This window comes from Malaya genurostris, chromosome 3 (genome assembly GCF_030247185.1).
Source record: "Malaya genurostris strain Urasoe2022 chromosome 3, Malgen_1.1, whole genome shotgun sequence".
In the NCBI taxonomy this organism is placed as follows: Eukaryota; Metazoa; Arthropoda; class Insecta; order Diptera; family Culicidae; genus Malaya; species Malaya genurostris.
In genome coordinates this window covers 117,649,197-117,665,395 of record NC_080572.1, presented here as the reverse complement: position 1 = coordinate 117,665,395, position 16,199 = coordinate 117,649,197, and the positions used below count along the sequence as shown (strand labels likewise).

At 37.4% G+C, this 16,199-nt stretch overlaps 2 protein-coding genes across 2 annotated transcripts; one reads left to right on the top strand and one right to left on the bottom strand.

Moving 5' to 3' along the window:
- Window positions 1–2,297: 2,297 nt before the first annotated feature.
- Window positions 2,298–5,881, top strand: LOC131436124 (integrator complex subunit 8). The gene is made up of 5 exons (XM_058604630.1): window positions 2,298–2,611; window positions 2,676–4,085; window positions 4,145–5,015; window positions 5,080–5,542; window positions 5,680–5,881. Exons 1-5 carry the CDS (start codon window positions 2,500–2,502, stop codon window positions 5,797–5,799), a joined length of 2,976 nt encoding a protein of 991 aa, XP_058460613.1. The 5' UTR covers window positions 2,298–2,499; the 3' UTR covers window positions 5,800–5,881.
- On the bottom strand, window positions 5,815–7,349 carry LOC131436125 (flap endonuclease 1). The gene is made up of 2 exons (XM_058604631.1): window positions 7,006–7,349; window positions 5,815–6,948 (listed from the first exon to the last, which is right to left on the bottom strand). Exons 1-2 carry the CDS (start codon window positions 7,085–7,087, stop codon window positions 5,888–5,890), a joined length of 1,143 nt encoding a protein of 380 aa, XP_058460614.1. The 5' UTR covers window positions 7,088–7,349; the 3' UTR covers window positions 5,815–5,887.
- Between the last annotated feature and the right edge of the window lie 8,850 nt (window positions 7,350–16,199).

Sequence of the window (16,199 nt, the reverse complement as noted above, 5' to 3'; positions counted from 1 at the left end):
AATCGTTGGATTCAATAATTATCACATTCATCGTTTCTAACATCGGAATAAAATGTTCTATTTGGGCATCATCCAATCTATTGTAAACGATTTAATTATATTAGACATAATCATATTTATAATCTTTATACCTTGTTTTGTAAAATTCGATGATTTTTTCACGAATTACGGATATTGGGTCTCTCTTCGGTTTAATATTTGTCTGAACTGGCTTTTTCATTTTCATGAAATAATTGAACCCTCTAGTATTGACCGCTTTCGAAATCAACCTTATGATCGCACGTTCTCCCGAGAAAACCCGGAATTCGGATGGAGATTTGAATCTTTCTGTGCATTTCCATACATCTGGATTCACAACTTGAGATGAAAGTTGACGTATGTCAAGTTCTATAGCGTCCAAATCGCTTTCAGTTATATTGGCTAGAGCGCCGTTTACAAATCCAACATATTCCAGCATAGTTTTAATGTTATACGGAATCTCTCCTACTTCTTTCTCTAATCTTAACCAAAAATGTTCCTGAAAACTAATGATTTAAAAAATATCATCATTTTATTTAAATTTAATACCATTGTTCCTTGAAAAATAAAAAAAACTTCAGTCTTTGAAATTATATTTTTCTTCATGTGACATTTGCAACTTTCAGGTTTCATGGCCTATTACGATACATCATATCTCCATGGTTATGTTTTTAACCAGCAAAAATCCAAGAAAAGACGATCGATCCATATTCAACTGATACTATGTGGAGCAAAGAGAAGGAAAGTGTGCATAATCGTATGCAGCGTGAAAAAGCCTAATCGAAGCGAAGTGCTGTTTTTTAGTGTCGTCCCCCTCGGTTATGTAATATTATGCCATTTTTGCAAATATGTTTATTTATTAATACAAACGCTTGCATTGTAGAAACTCCCCTAGGAAATAGAAGATCTTATATGCGCACAAACTTTAAACGAGAGGTTTAATCACGCGGGGAAAATTGCTCTGGTTCATATGAAATAAATCTAATACGGTTCATTTAAACAGTAATCTCAGTTGTATCACAGACTAACAGACATGACAGTATGAGTAAATTCTTATAAAAATAATTTTTCGTGATGCACTAGTTCCACCTATATTGTACTACGCGAACTATTTACTATCTGTACACCCCTTGTGACATGTACAAGTTTTTTTACTAGTTGGTTTCCCCTCGTTTGTCAACACCGATCAGCTGCTTGCAGGGATGCCTGATTTCATCAAAATATTTGAAAATGAATCGTCACAATAAATTATTGGATTACGTTGATAATACATTTAACTTTTTCGCGATGTTGGAAGGTAACCATTTATTTGACTCAACGTTGTTCATCTAGACTATTTTTTATTGTGTTGGAAGTTTTCACCCGAAATTAAGTGGCGGCAGACCAGAAGCAAGTAAATATTGGTTCGATTTTGTATTGCGTTGGAGGATGAGAAGTAGGCACAATTATGTATATAGTTTTGGCAATATGAATTAAATCTGTATCCTGCATGAAATTCGCATGGAGGTATACAACTCAATACATTACAGGTAATTCTGTATGAATGGCAACTCTGTTGGTAAATGAAAAAAAATAAACACGGTCTAGATGACAGACAGGATATTTTTGATAGGGTAACGTGGCGCCATCATGACATATGTGAGTACTGTCCCAAATAAAGAAATATTCAAAAAGACCGTTGAAATGATTGAAGAATCTAATTTGAGTGTCCTGTCTGTTAGTCTGTGATTGTATCATTACACAAATAAGACCATAGATGAATTGAACCCATTTTTCTTGATATAAAAGTATAGCACGATTGAATCAACATGGTTAACATGTAATAAATAGTTAGTTTAATTCAACAATAAAATCAACCGAAACAAATATTTTTTTTTTATCTGACTAGACAAAAATTTTGATTCAAATTAAACAGAAAACATTGTTTATTTTGAAAAAATAAATAAATTCAAAACAACCATATTCTAGAAACCATCATAAATCAAATTTAAAAATCTACTTACAGTGTTGTTTTAAACATGCTCCATTTCTCTATCTAACTTCCATCTATTAATTCAGTGCTTCAAATATCTTCACAATTTAAAGCTTTTCGGTTCAATTTGTGAATCGTCCATCAATTACGAAATTTTTATCTCGTCACTGTTACCAAAGACAGCTCTGACGAAAAAGTTTAATTTGTTCTTTCAGAATTTTGTGAAATCTGTTTTGAATTTTGGGAAACCGGTAGAAAAATCTGTATTCTGCATGAAAACTGTATACGCATGTAAAAATCTATATAAATGGCATCTCTGCTCCGGTTCCTCAAGCCAGAAGCAAAAAAAAAAACAACAACAAAGTGGCTCCCAACTCGAAGTCCCAAGGCCTGGCTCCGAAACCCATAACGCGAGTTGTCTCATCTTGTCTTATACAGCAGGAATTGAATTTCGATTTCGACTTCAAAAGAGAACCTCAAATATTTAAAAATAAATTATAATTCGAATAATGGACGTTCTTCGACCAAAAACGGTTCCATTATCGGATGAAACAATTTTGTGGTTCGAATTTTTGCTTAAACCTAACTTACTTACAAAACATCTTTCGAGACCCGTTTCAGGTAATTGTCTGTTGTTCCATTCGTTTAACTGTATTAATGATTTATATTCGATAAATATCAACAGATCCTACTGCGACAGAATTAATAACACAGTTTCTCTCGATTTCACCGGAAAATCAAAATCCTAATGAATTGAATTCTCCTGAGGCGGATAGTATGAATAAGAATGAAGGGTTGAAATACAGTAAGAAGCAACTTGCTCTCAAAATATTAGCGTTGAAAGTTGCTGCTTTTCTTCGGTGGGATTTGGAAGTACTGGAAAAAAATCTCCCACTACAGAGGCAAATTCAATTACTGAGTGACTTGTGCAGTGTTACAGCTGGCAAAGCGGTAAATTTACCACTCTCATTGGTACACGAATGTCCGATTATTGGGCCAGAAGGTTCTAAACATTCATTGAACTTTGCGTTGACCTTGTACCATCGCTGGGTACTTCGGGCACAAGTGATTCGTGGATCCATAGCGAAAAATACAAAGCTTTTCAGTTTGGTTCCAGGAATTCCAGATTCCACACCTTATTCAATGAGAGATGATTCGTTTATTAATTCATTGGAACCTTTCACAAACATCAGCATCGATTTTCTTAATCAAGTAATTACCGATTCTGAACCGTTCAGAATTTTAACTTATGACTCATTTGTTGCACTGGATGCACACGCAGAGAGTGTTCAGCAGCGTTTTGATACAGCAATTGCTATATCAAATGCTGAATTAAGAGCGCAAATTCATTATGATTTATGCTTGTACTACTTGTATGTGCAAAAATACGAACTTGCCAAGCAGAATATTCTACTAAGTAAGGAGAATTTTGATCTCATGAAGCTTGAGTATAGCACGAAGCCTTCTGCGAAGAATCTTTACTGCAGTGTTGAGGAAGAACAGCTTCGCGGATACATGATGGCATGTGGCGTTGCAGGAGGGCCTATCGGATTAATGCAACGGCTTAGTGAATCTATGATGGATAATTATTCAGGTATTGTGCAGATCCTGAAAGAGGATAACATCAAACGGGAAATACCCATGACCCAGCGGAAAATTCTTGAGTTGAATGTAGAAGGTTACGTGTCTATGGGTAGTCCAGAAGCGGGAACGACCGATCATAAGGAGCTTGAATTGGCGGTCGTGGCTTTGAATGTCATTCGTCACGTTTTAGATGGCGATAACATTTTAGGATCAAATGTGGCATTGCAAAAGTACAAGCAGCAACAAATGAAGTTGACTGAACTGATGCTACAATTTGTGGATGAACAATTTGACGAGTACACTTTGTCCGATATAAATAAACTGAAGACATATTTTCTACAAACAATTTGCACTCAGGGGTACACCGGAGGGTTGGAGACGATATTGAAAAGTTACCAGAAACTTATTTCTTGCAAGGAGTATGAAGATTTGAAAAAACAAAGGATGAAGGATGACATTCAGTTCACCGGGATTGGAATACAATCCGACTGGACCGTATGCGATTCGAAATGTATGTTTTTGCCATTAGTGTCAAAAGGAATCGAATTGTTTATACCTTTTCTATTTTAGTACTGCGGTTAGACGTTGGTACATACGAGCGGCAGTTAATAACTTGTACTCATGCCAGTGGGGTACGTAAAATGCTGGTGAAACTAGCCGGAACGAATCCAACCAAACCTCTCTGGAGTATCAATCCCAGCTGGTCAATTCCACTTCCACTGAAGCAGCTGTTGATGTCATTGCAGCGGGGATTTTTACAAGATTTTGCATACATTCTGGTTGGCAAATCACGCGAACTGGCCGCCAAAAAAGATTATTCGGCAGCAATTGCCTTGCTAACGTGCTTGAAGAGTGAAACAACGCGACAGGACTTGGCTAATAATCCTTTGGTACAGAAGCTGGGTAAAATGGCAGCATGGGAAGCACTTCTAATACAAATCCAGCAGGTATTGGACGAATGGCCGAAGAAACCGACAGATCAGGTACAGTTTATTCGAAATTGTAAGCAATGTTTGAATGCCAGTACCAGCAATGATGTTGCACCACGGGCTAAAATTCTTGAGCACTGCGCTGTAATTCTTTTGAACTTAAACGACTGGAATAGTCTACTGAGTCCGGATAAAAGGTATCCCGCATTGGAGCTGTGCTGTGTGATTACGCAGGCATATTTCGACATTGAAAAGTTCAAAGGAACTAAGAAAACTAGTCGCGAAGCATGGGACTTTATTTTACCCATGTTTGTTAATCAGCAGAACTCTCGACAACGTCATTCTACAGAAAATTTCACAATGCTGCAATTGTTTTTAGCGAAGTTGCGAGACCCATTGATAATAACAATTGTGCTTTCTTTGCTGGCTCGGCTTCATAATATCCTAAAGGACGAAACAAATTTGGATCTGAATGCAGAATACATATTTCTTTGGCCTACAAACGTTAGCAAGTAAGTAGCACACCGTTGAACCATGTTACAATTAATAAAAATATGTGTTACTTGTTATCTGCAGCCCGGCGATTTATAGTATCAAAATGGTGGATGAAGTGCTGAACAGTTTCATTCATCAGTCTTTAAAGTACTACCCGAACAATGTTCCCTGGATCAAGCTGAAAGGAGACATCGAATTCTGCAATGGGAACTACGAAGCCGCCATGCGCTACTATGTAACGGCATTGATCTCTGGGTCGGAGTACTGCACAATTCATTTGCAACGTCCGCTGTTGGATGATTTCATAATTCGACGCATGATAAAATGCTGTTCGAATCTTGGTTGTTTTATGCAAGCCGCAGTTTTGTGTCAATTTCTTGATGAAACGGATTACGGGCTTGCTTTCAAAAGCGTCAGCGAAAAGACGTCAGGTTTTTCCGACGCGATGGATTCGTACTACAGCTGCATATGGGATCCAACTTTGCTCGAGTTCATTGTTAATTGGCATTTCAAAAAAGGAGAACACAAAAGGAGATTGCAAGCGGTACGTATCAGTCGATTGCTTCAAAAATTTTAAAATTAATAATTAGTGATTGTAGCTTCTAATTTGAAAAAATAAGGTTCTCAGCCACCAGTAAAGTAAACTCCTAAGCCCTAGTTATAATACTCGCTTTTTTTTAGATCTCTTATCTTGGACAACTCGAACTCAATGCCAACAACAACGAGGAAATAAAACGAGAAGCGGCAGCTATAAGAAAAACTCGTTTTCTGCGATCGCTTGCAAAACAGTATATGTTGTAGAATCAAACAAAATAGTCGTGACTTTGAATTTATTTGTATGAAACATTCAGATAATTAACACAATATCAATTGGTAAATAATTGTTCGTTCACTTTGGTTTACGACCTGGTTTTCCTCCTGTAGTTTTGGCTTTCTTCGACGCGGGCGTGCTTTTAGTATCTGGTTTACGTTTTTGCGTCGGCGTTGATGGCAGGACCTTGAAGAACGAATCAAGCCTACCTTGGGTGGCGGTAGATTTAGTTTTGAGAATCTTCTTTGCACCAGCTCGGATGCGATCTTCGTTGAACTGACGATCACCGCATAGGAATTTAACCAGGCCCTCTTCATCTGGTTCGCCCCATTTTAGCTCAATACTGCCGGGATCAGCAACGTCTGGTTCTTTGAACAATTGTCTTGCCTGTTGATAGTTCCAATTCTCCGGTACGATGTACTTTTTTGTATCGATGTTTTCGAGAATTTCATCAATCGACCTGTATTTATTGATTAATTCAATAGCTTTTTTAGGGCCAATGCCTCGAATACTGTCACAATAATCACATCCAAGTAAAATACATAAATCAATAAACTCGTCGCGATTTAGTTCAAATCCTTTGAGTAGTTTTTCATAATTGAACTCTTGGACTGGCATTTTTCGTGCCTCACTGAATGTCAAGTGACGTAGGAGTACAGAAGAACCGAACGTTAGAGCGTCCATATCTTCGGTGGCTGTAGCGTAAACCTTGCCACCTTTCACAAGTGCAGCACATTGAGCTTCTGCTTCACATGGAGCATCCACGTAAGGGACTCCCATTAGTTTCAACAGTTCCTTGGCTTCGTTAGAATGTTGTTTTGTGACCTTTACTAAGCGTCTGTTGAACTTATCAATATCCTCAGTATCTCCTGCTTCAGTGGCTTTATCCAACGCTTTTTGAGCTTCCTCTCGCTTCTCAGCGCGCTTGTTAAGTTCTCCAGATTTTAGATCTGGGGGCTTACCGTCAAAAACATATACGGGTTTAATTCCATTCTCTAACAAACGAATGGTGCGATAGAACGTTCCCATCAAGTGTGATGTAGTTTCTCCATCAACTGATGTCAGTTGAGCTCCTTCCGCACGGACGGCGATAAGGAATTGGTAGAGACACATTGACGCGTCAATGGCTACTTTCCTTCCTGAATAAATCATATTTGTATTGAACAAAGCAAATGTCACGTTCATGATTAACTTACCAAAAAAATTCTTGATTTCTCCTTCTTTTACAGCAAATGGAGCCACATCAGCTATAAGTTGGGAGAGTCCTTTAATTCCCATGATTGCTGGTGCAAAATTACTAAGTTTCCAGATGTAACAGAATCGATACTTAAGCTTAAATTGAATTTACAACTCGTAATTACGGAAAATCGTCTTATTTTGAATAATATACAGATAGTACAGAGAAAATGATAGTGTAATGTAAATTGTACAGCTAATGCATTTTCCGCCAAAACAACACATCTAATCATCTGACAGCTACGCAGCAGTGCCAGATAAATTGATTGTGAAACATTCAATCCATGATGGAATACTAGAATGGTTCAAATTCCTACTACACTGGGAAAAAAATCGTAGTAGCCGTAGCCTGTTTTTCTAAGTCATTTCCACCGACGACACGACCTGCCACTCGTCTATCAAAACTGTATCGTAAATTTAACTACCCCTCAGTAACTGGAAATGTCAAATCGGAAACGCTAGTGAATTTTTTTAAACTGGCAGCACAAGTTGATATATTTATTGATTTTGAATAACAGTCACCATATCCTTGGTTACTGCATATCGAAGGCAAGATTAATGTAAACAAAATAAATTTCAGATCGGTTATTATATTACGGAACATTTTAATGGATTTACCTGACTATAGCGGAATGTAAAAATTGAGGAGTATGAGTTATGTCTTTTATAAAGCCAAGTTCAAAATTCAGGTCTTGACTTGAAACCGTTGTGTGAGAAGGAAGACATGGAAATGACCGACAACGAGCTAGTGCTCTGCGGTACCTGTATAACGTACGCTAAAATGATTTCATTGTGGAATTTCACTAGTAATCCTCGAATAGTGGCCAACAAGGTGAAATACTGTTTCTACTGCTGCGCAATCAACCGACACAAAACAATTTTGACACCGGCATATTACACCGAATCCTACTGCCCAGAAAAGCTAGCATTTGAAGTGTACGGATGAACCGCTGGAACCAGATCATTGTCCTCGTTCGTTGGTTTCATCCATAGTTTCGATTAAATTCCGAAAATCGAGTTCATTTAAATGCATTTCTGCTTAATTTGGACAAAGTTGAACACTAATAGAACTATTCCACCGCTTTCAAAACATGTTTATTTGTTTCGGGGTTCCTTGGTAACTAGTCCATAGCAACTTAAACAGTGTTGCTCGAGAAGATTATTTTTATCATTTACAAGGGGTCGCTAGATTTGTGGTAACTGGCGGTGAATCGTTAGCGAACAGTTTTAATGCTGATTTTTCTTCGGAGTGTCTGGTCGTGTCGTCGTTTCAACTATTCGCTTACATAGTAGCAACGACCATGACTATTAGCGGCCCTTACACGATCATTAAAAGTGGCATTACTAAAAAGTAATGACACTTTTAATGATCGTGTAAGGTCTACGAGTTCAGTAATGACACGAGTAATGATGGAATTCCGGATTTTCCATCATTACAAACATTATTTCTTCTTATTTTTTTGTGGAAATGCTGAATACCTTTAGAACTATACGCGAAAAAATGACAAAGTGTAGATTTAAATTGTTAATATTTCATTAATCTTAACGTTTCAATGGCAAATCAAATTTATTTTCAGCTAAACAAAAATAAAAATATTGCTATTTCTATTGCTGGAGTAGTTACAAATGCCCATCATTAATAATGAACGTGTAATGCTAAAAAGTAATGATGTACAGTAATGCAGTAATGACGAGCGTTTGAGCAGAAGTGTCATTACTTAGTAATGACACTTTTAATGATCGTGTAAGGGCCGCTATTCATCGCTGAATTCAGCACCAAAGATTTCCATTTATAGCTCTAATGATTCGAAGTGGACAAGTATCTTCATAAGCTGCAAACTTTGAGTGAATGTGTCAAACCCTTTTATTCATCCAATTACACTGAAAATGAAGTTTACATATTTTTCTGAGGAGAAATCACTCATTGTTGAGATCATCTATAAGCTACCCAAAATTAGGTCGTTATCTACTCATACTTCGACTTGATCGTAAAAAATGGACAGCGTGCTTTGCCATGGCATAACACCTTGGGTAAACTTACCTTTGCCTAAATTTTGAGGTCATCACTAGTTACCTAAAATTGGGAAGATGTACTTTAGTTGATTTTGGGTAGGTTTTGACTCAATATTAGGTAGCGGCTGGTAAGAGTGTATAATCTGGCACCCATAAAATCTAGTCACTAAACCTAGAGTGCCTATAACCAGAGTGACGACAGTTGTTCGTTTGGAGTGACAGCTTCCAGTTCCAAACAAGCAAACGGCCTGTCAATTACAATGTAAAGCCTAGGACAGGACCTGACACTTGTTAATCCATTTCGAGAACCACTTTCGAACCCGCTCGTTATTGGTTGAAATTGACATATGCAATAGAGATGGTCGGGTATAGAAATTCTTATACCCGAACCCGACCCGTACCCGAGTGATGAGCAAAAAAATTTACCCGTACCCGACCCGTACCCGATTGAAAATTTAAAAAATTACCCGTACCCGACCCGTACCCGATCAATAATAAATAAAAATTACCCGTACCCGACCCGTACCCGATTAAAAATTACCTGTACCCGTACCCGACCCGACAATCCTTCCGGGTAATTGTGGAATATAATTTCATTCAAATGGCTGCCTCGGCGGGCCTTGCAGTACGCCATACGGTCGGTCCAGCTTTTTAATACATTTTCGATTGTATGCAGCTTTATTTCAGCTATGGATGCACGAATGTTATCCTTCAAGGCTTGAATTGTCTCTGGCTTGTCCACATAACACTTATCTTTGACAGCCGCTCAAAGATAATAGTCTAACGGTGTCAAATCACAGCTCCGAGGCGGCCAAACGACATCCGAATTTCGACTGATAATTCGATCTTCGAAGACTGTGCACAGATGATCGATCGTAGCGTTGGCTGTGTGGCACGGAGCGCCGTCTTGTTGGAATCAAAAGGTGTCCAAGTCTTCCTCTTCAAGTAACGGGAAGAACCAATCGCTAATGATGACGCAGTACCGCTCGCCATTGACCGTGGCGGCGGCTCCTGCCTCATTTTCTAAGAAAAAAGGCCCAATGATGCCGCCAGACAAAAATCCGCACCAAACCGTCACTCTCTGAGATCGGCTCCTCCATGATGACGTGCGGGTTTTCCGTCCCCAGATGCGACAATTTTGCTTATTAACATACCCGCCGAGATGAAAATGTGCCTCATCCGAGAAGATGACTTTTTGCACACATTCCGCAACATTACCATGATTTTGAAAGTAAAACTGCACTATTTCCACGCGGTCCTCAAGCGTATACACAACCATTTTCGTTCAGCGGAAGGATACAACTAAGTTTCTGTCAAATCAGAAGTGACATTTAGGTTACCAATGTCGAAATAACCGCTAGTTCAAAAATAAATGTTAGATGGCGGACCCTGTAGATTTCCAATGTCTTTGGTACTTTATTTTCATTTACAAATGTCAACAAAAGCGAATAATATCTACTCAAATTTTTCGAGAAGCATATTTACCCAATATGTCGTAATACCCGTTGTACTCAATTTTGGGTAGGTATGGTTTTTACGAAACAGTGCGACTTTTGATCCAATTCTTTAGAACTATAAGTAAGCGTGCTCATTATCTTGACACACAAATGAAAATTCACATTCGAATCACTTGAAAAATCACGTAAAATAGTTCCAAATGTCGAATTGAATATTATACGTGACGAAAATGAATGTTATGCGAACATCCCCTAAAATGAATAGTGTGTTATCAGTTCGTTTACGTGAATTGACCAAAGAATCAAACAATGTACGTGTATTCCCGGTGTGAAAAATTCAATTTTGAACATGGTGAACAGTGAGTCCTTCAAGTGCAAGTAGTTTGAACAGTCGTAGGAAATTTTTTTGGTTACAATTTTTTACTACAAAGCAAAATTAATTATGATTTTGATTTAAATTAATCTGTCAACTATGCCTGTTTTGTAAGCCTCACAAACCCACACCCACGATGTTATCGGTAGCTGGTGGTTTATTTTTTATTTTTTATAGCGTTTATTTAAACCCGGTTTTAACCATGCAAGGTCGTTCGCCGGGTGACAACGGTAGCTGGTGGTTTTTACAGCCATTGAACCGGTGGAACCCTCAACGAGTGAACACGGTGAAAATTTGAGTATTTCGCGAGAAAAGATTTTCATCCGCACTTTTGCAACTCCACGTTGTCACGCATCGAGATTTTCACTTGTAGTCCAGTGAAAAGAAACGAAAATTAACTAGCAATATAGCCCAACTTGCTGTGCCATCAATCGGTGTTATTTAAAGTGAGGTGACACCACCCAGAAGTGCAGAATAATAAGAACTTCTATGCAGATTTTCTGAATTAAATGTTCATGTTTTTATGGTAAGAATCCCAATGATTTTTATGAAAATTTTGAAAATCTCTAACCAATATTTAAAATAACAGTTTTCTGGTATCTGAATGTGATATGAGTACTACACTACATTTTATATACTGCCCATACTTGCATATCAGTCCCATATGGGAAATCAGCATGTTGAGAAAAAGACGATCAAAAAGTTTATTTCCGAAATTTTTTTATTTATTGTGCTCCCTAATGCTGGTCCCGGGTTGGCGGTTCAATGCTTAGGACGCTGGTCTTACAAGCCAGCTGTCGTATGTTCGAGCCTCGACCTGGAAGGATTCTTAGTGTCAGTAGGATTCATAGTACTAGCCAAGCAATGATTCTGTACGCTAAGAATCGGCTGCGAAGTCTGTTGAAACAGAAAGGCCAAATTCCACGAAAGGAATGTAATGCCAAGACTTTGATTTGCTCCCTAATGCTAAATCTTGGTATTATTACATGAAATATCGGTAATACACCTTTGCTGTTCCAATATTGCAACAAATGAAATTATTGAAACTTTGCACTGAATGGGACTGATATGCGGGTACTTTAGCATATGGGACACAGAAATGAGTTGATATTTTTTTATATTTTACTGAACAAACCCTCAACTTTTATTGCAATTTCTGAGAGTATATTGAGGAAAGACTCCATTCCTCAAGCTAACTCAAAATTGGCGAAAATCGATATGAGACTGATATGCGAGTATGCGCAGTATATGAATCAAATAATTTTTACTGGATTGTGCATTAAACAGCTTTAAAATGGCAGTCCATTAAAACCTACGTGAAAAGTAGATTCCGACCGCAACATCATAGAGCTAAGGCAGTGTGTCTTATTAAATATGTTATAAACAAAGTAGGGCGGGAAATATTCACATAACTTTTCATGAAGAAAAAAATGTTTTTTTCTGGAAAAAGATGCCAGTTGACAGGTCTGGTCCTAGGCGCGAATGTCAAAACCCCTTTAATCAAATTGATTATTTTTCGGAAGAACTGTTTTGCAATGAAAAAATCTCGTCAACGTGTAAACATATTTATGTGAAGTACAAATGGTCGGGTAATCGATCCGAAAAAAAAATTTACCCGTACCCGACCCGTACCCGAGTGAGCGGTAAATTTTTTTACCCGTACCCGAGTGAGCAGTAAAATTTTTTACCCGTACCCGACCCGCACCCGATTGAAAATAAAAATTTTTACCCGTACCCGACCAAAAACCCGTCGGGTACGGGTACGGGTCGGGTTTCGGGTAAAATACCCGATACCCGACCATCTCTAATATGCAAGTATAAGTTGTTAAAATTAACAATACTGCAGGGTGGTGGAAAAAGTGTTGTCAGTGCTGTCGGCAACAATGTAACTTGATACTAGAGTGACTATAATCAGAGTGGCGACAGCTGTTCGTTTGGAATGACAGCTCCCAGTTCCAAACGAGCAAACGACCTGTCAATTCAATGTAAAGCTAATGGAATGTTTTGAATTGTTGCCAAAATTACGGATGAGATGTCGGCACTCTGGTTATAGGCACTCTACTTGATACTACATTGAGGTTTCTACGCCCGATGAAAAATGAACGGCGGTCCTAGTGAAGAATGGGAAGCCAAAACGTTTTCTGATGAAAACAAAACAATATGTAAAAGCGATTCACACGTAGCATCAGGCGACTATAACAGGCATGGAACGGTCACTGAGCAACAATATTAATTGTAAGCAATTCATATGGAGGGACACTACGTCAAGTTCACGGAACATATTAACCACAGACTAACAGACATGACAGTATGAGTAAATTGTTATCAAAATCATTTTTCGTGATGCACTAGTTCCACCTATATTGTACTGCGCGAACTATTTATTATCGGTACACCCCTTGTGTTACGTAAAAGTTTTTTTACTAGTTGGTTTCCCCTCGTTTGTCAACACCGATCAGCTGCTTACAGGGTTGCCTGATTTCATCAAAATATTTGATAATGAATCGTCACAATAAATTATTGGAGTACGTTGATAATATATTTAACTTTTTTAGCGATGTTGCAAAGTAAACATTTATTTTACTCAACGTTGTTCATCTAGACTATATTTTATTGTGCTGGTAATTTCCATCCGAAATTAAGACCAGAAGCAAGTAAATATTGTAACAAAACGGGTTCGATTTTGTATTGCGTTGTAGGATGAGAAGTAGGCACAATTCTGTATATAGTTTTGGCAATATGTAATTAATCTGTATCCTGCATGAAATTCGCATGGAGGTATACAAATCAATACATTACAGGTAATTCTGTATGAATGGCAACTCGGTTGGTAAATGAAAAAAATAAACACAGTCTAGATGACAGACAGGATGTATTTGATATGCTAATGTGGCGCCATCATGACATATCCGAGTACTGTCCCAACTAAAGGAATATTCGAAATGACCGTTTATATGGTTAAAGAATCTAATTTGAGTGTCCTGTCTGTTAGTCTGTGTATTAACGTCGGGTACGTGTGCAATATTCGACTTAATAAAATCAATAAATTAATCTTTACGTCGACCGAAGTTGAATGATCGACTAAATCGTGTTTAAGGCATGCGTTTCCTGATTAAAACAAACCAATCTCGTTTGCATTTGTGGTTGTAAGTGAGCTGTCAAAAAGCCTAATATTTTGTTTTCGGATCATCTTTTTAAAACTATTGATTTCAAGAGGATTTAAGTTCAATTTGTTTTTAAGTCCTGTCAATGTGGAAAGTATACGAGTACATTTAACAATCAATGCATGATACAAAGAGCAAGCCTGAAATCACGAAGTGTGATATGGACGAGAATATTGATAATGTTGGTTGTACCACAGATAACAGATATACAGGCTCGAACAAAATTTTTTAAAATCCTGTGTAATTTTTAAATTTGCTGTACGTTGGAAACACGATCTTTCAAAACGTTCCACTACGTTCCGGAACGATAACAAAATCCACCTGCCTGTTATAGAAATATTCCAACTAAAACAATTTTAACACTTATCACACGATTTCCCTAAGTGTTAAGGACAATTTTATTTCCATGTTGCATAAATCACACGAGAACTCGATCGGAATATAACAAAAATAAGCTTGTCATTTTAACCAACAGCAAAACAAAAATCTAGCGTAAAGTGAATGTTACACCAAAAATTGAGGCTCATGTGAAAGCGGTACCTAAATAGTGTGTGAGTGACATCTGTAAGTGTTCTCCACGCTGATTGAGCAAATGTTACACACAGTTCATATGAAAGCCTGTTTATCTGTTATCTGTGGTTGTACTAGAAAATAGTACCAAATCTTTTGATACCTCTATATTTTCCTCAAATAGAATATGTTGAATACCTTAGTTAATAAATCTGCAAAACTTAATTACCCAAAATTAAGTGTTTAAGAAAATTTTAATAAAACTGTATCAACTAGACGTTTTCTTTAAAACAAATATCTGATCAAAATGAATTCAAAGCTATATTTTTGACTGATATAACATTTGTTTAAGTGTTTTCAAATGATAAATAATCGCATGTTATAAGGGGAGAAGCTTTTCAGCTTTTTGTATTATTTATAACCGGGAGCAATCGGAATGAGAAGAGGAATATTTTTCTGGAAAAATTAGCCAGTTGTCTGGTCCTGTCCTAGTGTAAAGTTAACGACACTGCCAACATTTCGGATTAAAGTACGATCAGACGATTCGGCTCCTTCCGTCACCGTCACCGTCAACATTAATTACGTGCAATCTTATGGAGCCATTCACACGTAACGTCACCGTCACGGAAATTCTTGACGGACGGAGAGTGTGAACGTTCCGGTAAAGAAAGTTTTAAACTAATTTTGACGGAAGGTGACGTTCCGGTGATGGTGACGGTGACTTAAGAAGGCGGACCGTCTGAATCGTACATAATTGTTTTGAATTGTTGCCAACATTACGGATGAGAAGTCATTCTGCACTAAGAAAAAAACCATGATAACCGTAACCTGTTTTTCATTGTCATTTCAACTATACGCTTAAATAGTAGCAACAATCATGATATATGACTATTCACCATTTTTATTGTATAAATTACTAGACAACAAAGACTACGACTTGACTAAACTATTTGTATTTATGACTTTTCTGGCATGGTCATCCTGACAATGGTAGTCATCTCAAATATAAGAACAAATAGTTAAAATCCCAATTTCTAGTAAGGTGGAATTGCTCTCGAGCCTTGATATATATGAGAAGCGAAATAGTTATTGCTACCATGTAAATATGTTCACAATATAATAATGTTGTCATAAATAGATACATGGTTTAAAAGACGATTATGAAGTCTGAAAACACTATTCATGTAGTCCATATCAACAGAATTTATGTAGTAAGCACATTATCGTATATTGTTTTTCAACCGACTGTGTGTTTCATTTGTGCTGACTATACAAATTGTCAATGAACGGCTGTACTATGTTACTGTCACATAAAGTTGCAATTTAGCAGAAAATTCCGTACGTGGGTAACACATTAGTGATTGATTTGAAGAAAATATTCTATATTGTGACTTTGTGTGATTTGGTAGGTTTTGCAGGTAAGTAAAGTTTGTAGTCTTACTAGTTTCCGTAGTTGAAATTCATTATCGGTCGCTGTAGAAACAACGGACAGAGCCTTGGATCAACTGCTGCTACCAAGCAATGTTTCTCCGTGTATACGTTGCTAATTAATATAATCATTTGATTTGATGCGAAAATAAAATAGAATTTAATAAAACTATTTTGTTGTCCTTGTTCTAGAATTTGAATTCATAAAA

Coding starts and splice junctions, on each gene's coding strand:
- LOC131436125 (XM_058604631.1), bottom strand. CDS start 7,087: ATGGGAATTAAAGGACTCTCCCAACTTATAGCTGATGTGGCTCCATTT. Junction 6,949..7,005: donor AGAAATCAAGAATTTTTTTG/GTAAGTTAATCA, acceptor TGATTTATTCAG/GAAGGAAAGTAGCCATTGAC.
- LOC131436124 (XM_058604630.1), top strand. CDS start 2,500: ATGGACGTTCTTCGACCAAAAACGGTTCCATTATCGGATGAAACAATT. Junction 2,612..2,675: donor TCTTTCGAGACCCGTTTCAG/GTAATTGTCTGT, acceptor AAATATCAACAG/ATCCTACTGCGACAGAATTA. Junction 5,543..5,679: donor ACAAAAGGAGATTGCAAGCG/GTACGTATCAGT, acceptor GCTTTTTTTTAG/ATCTCTTATCTTGGACAACT.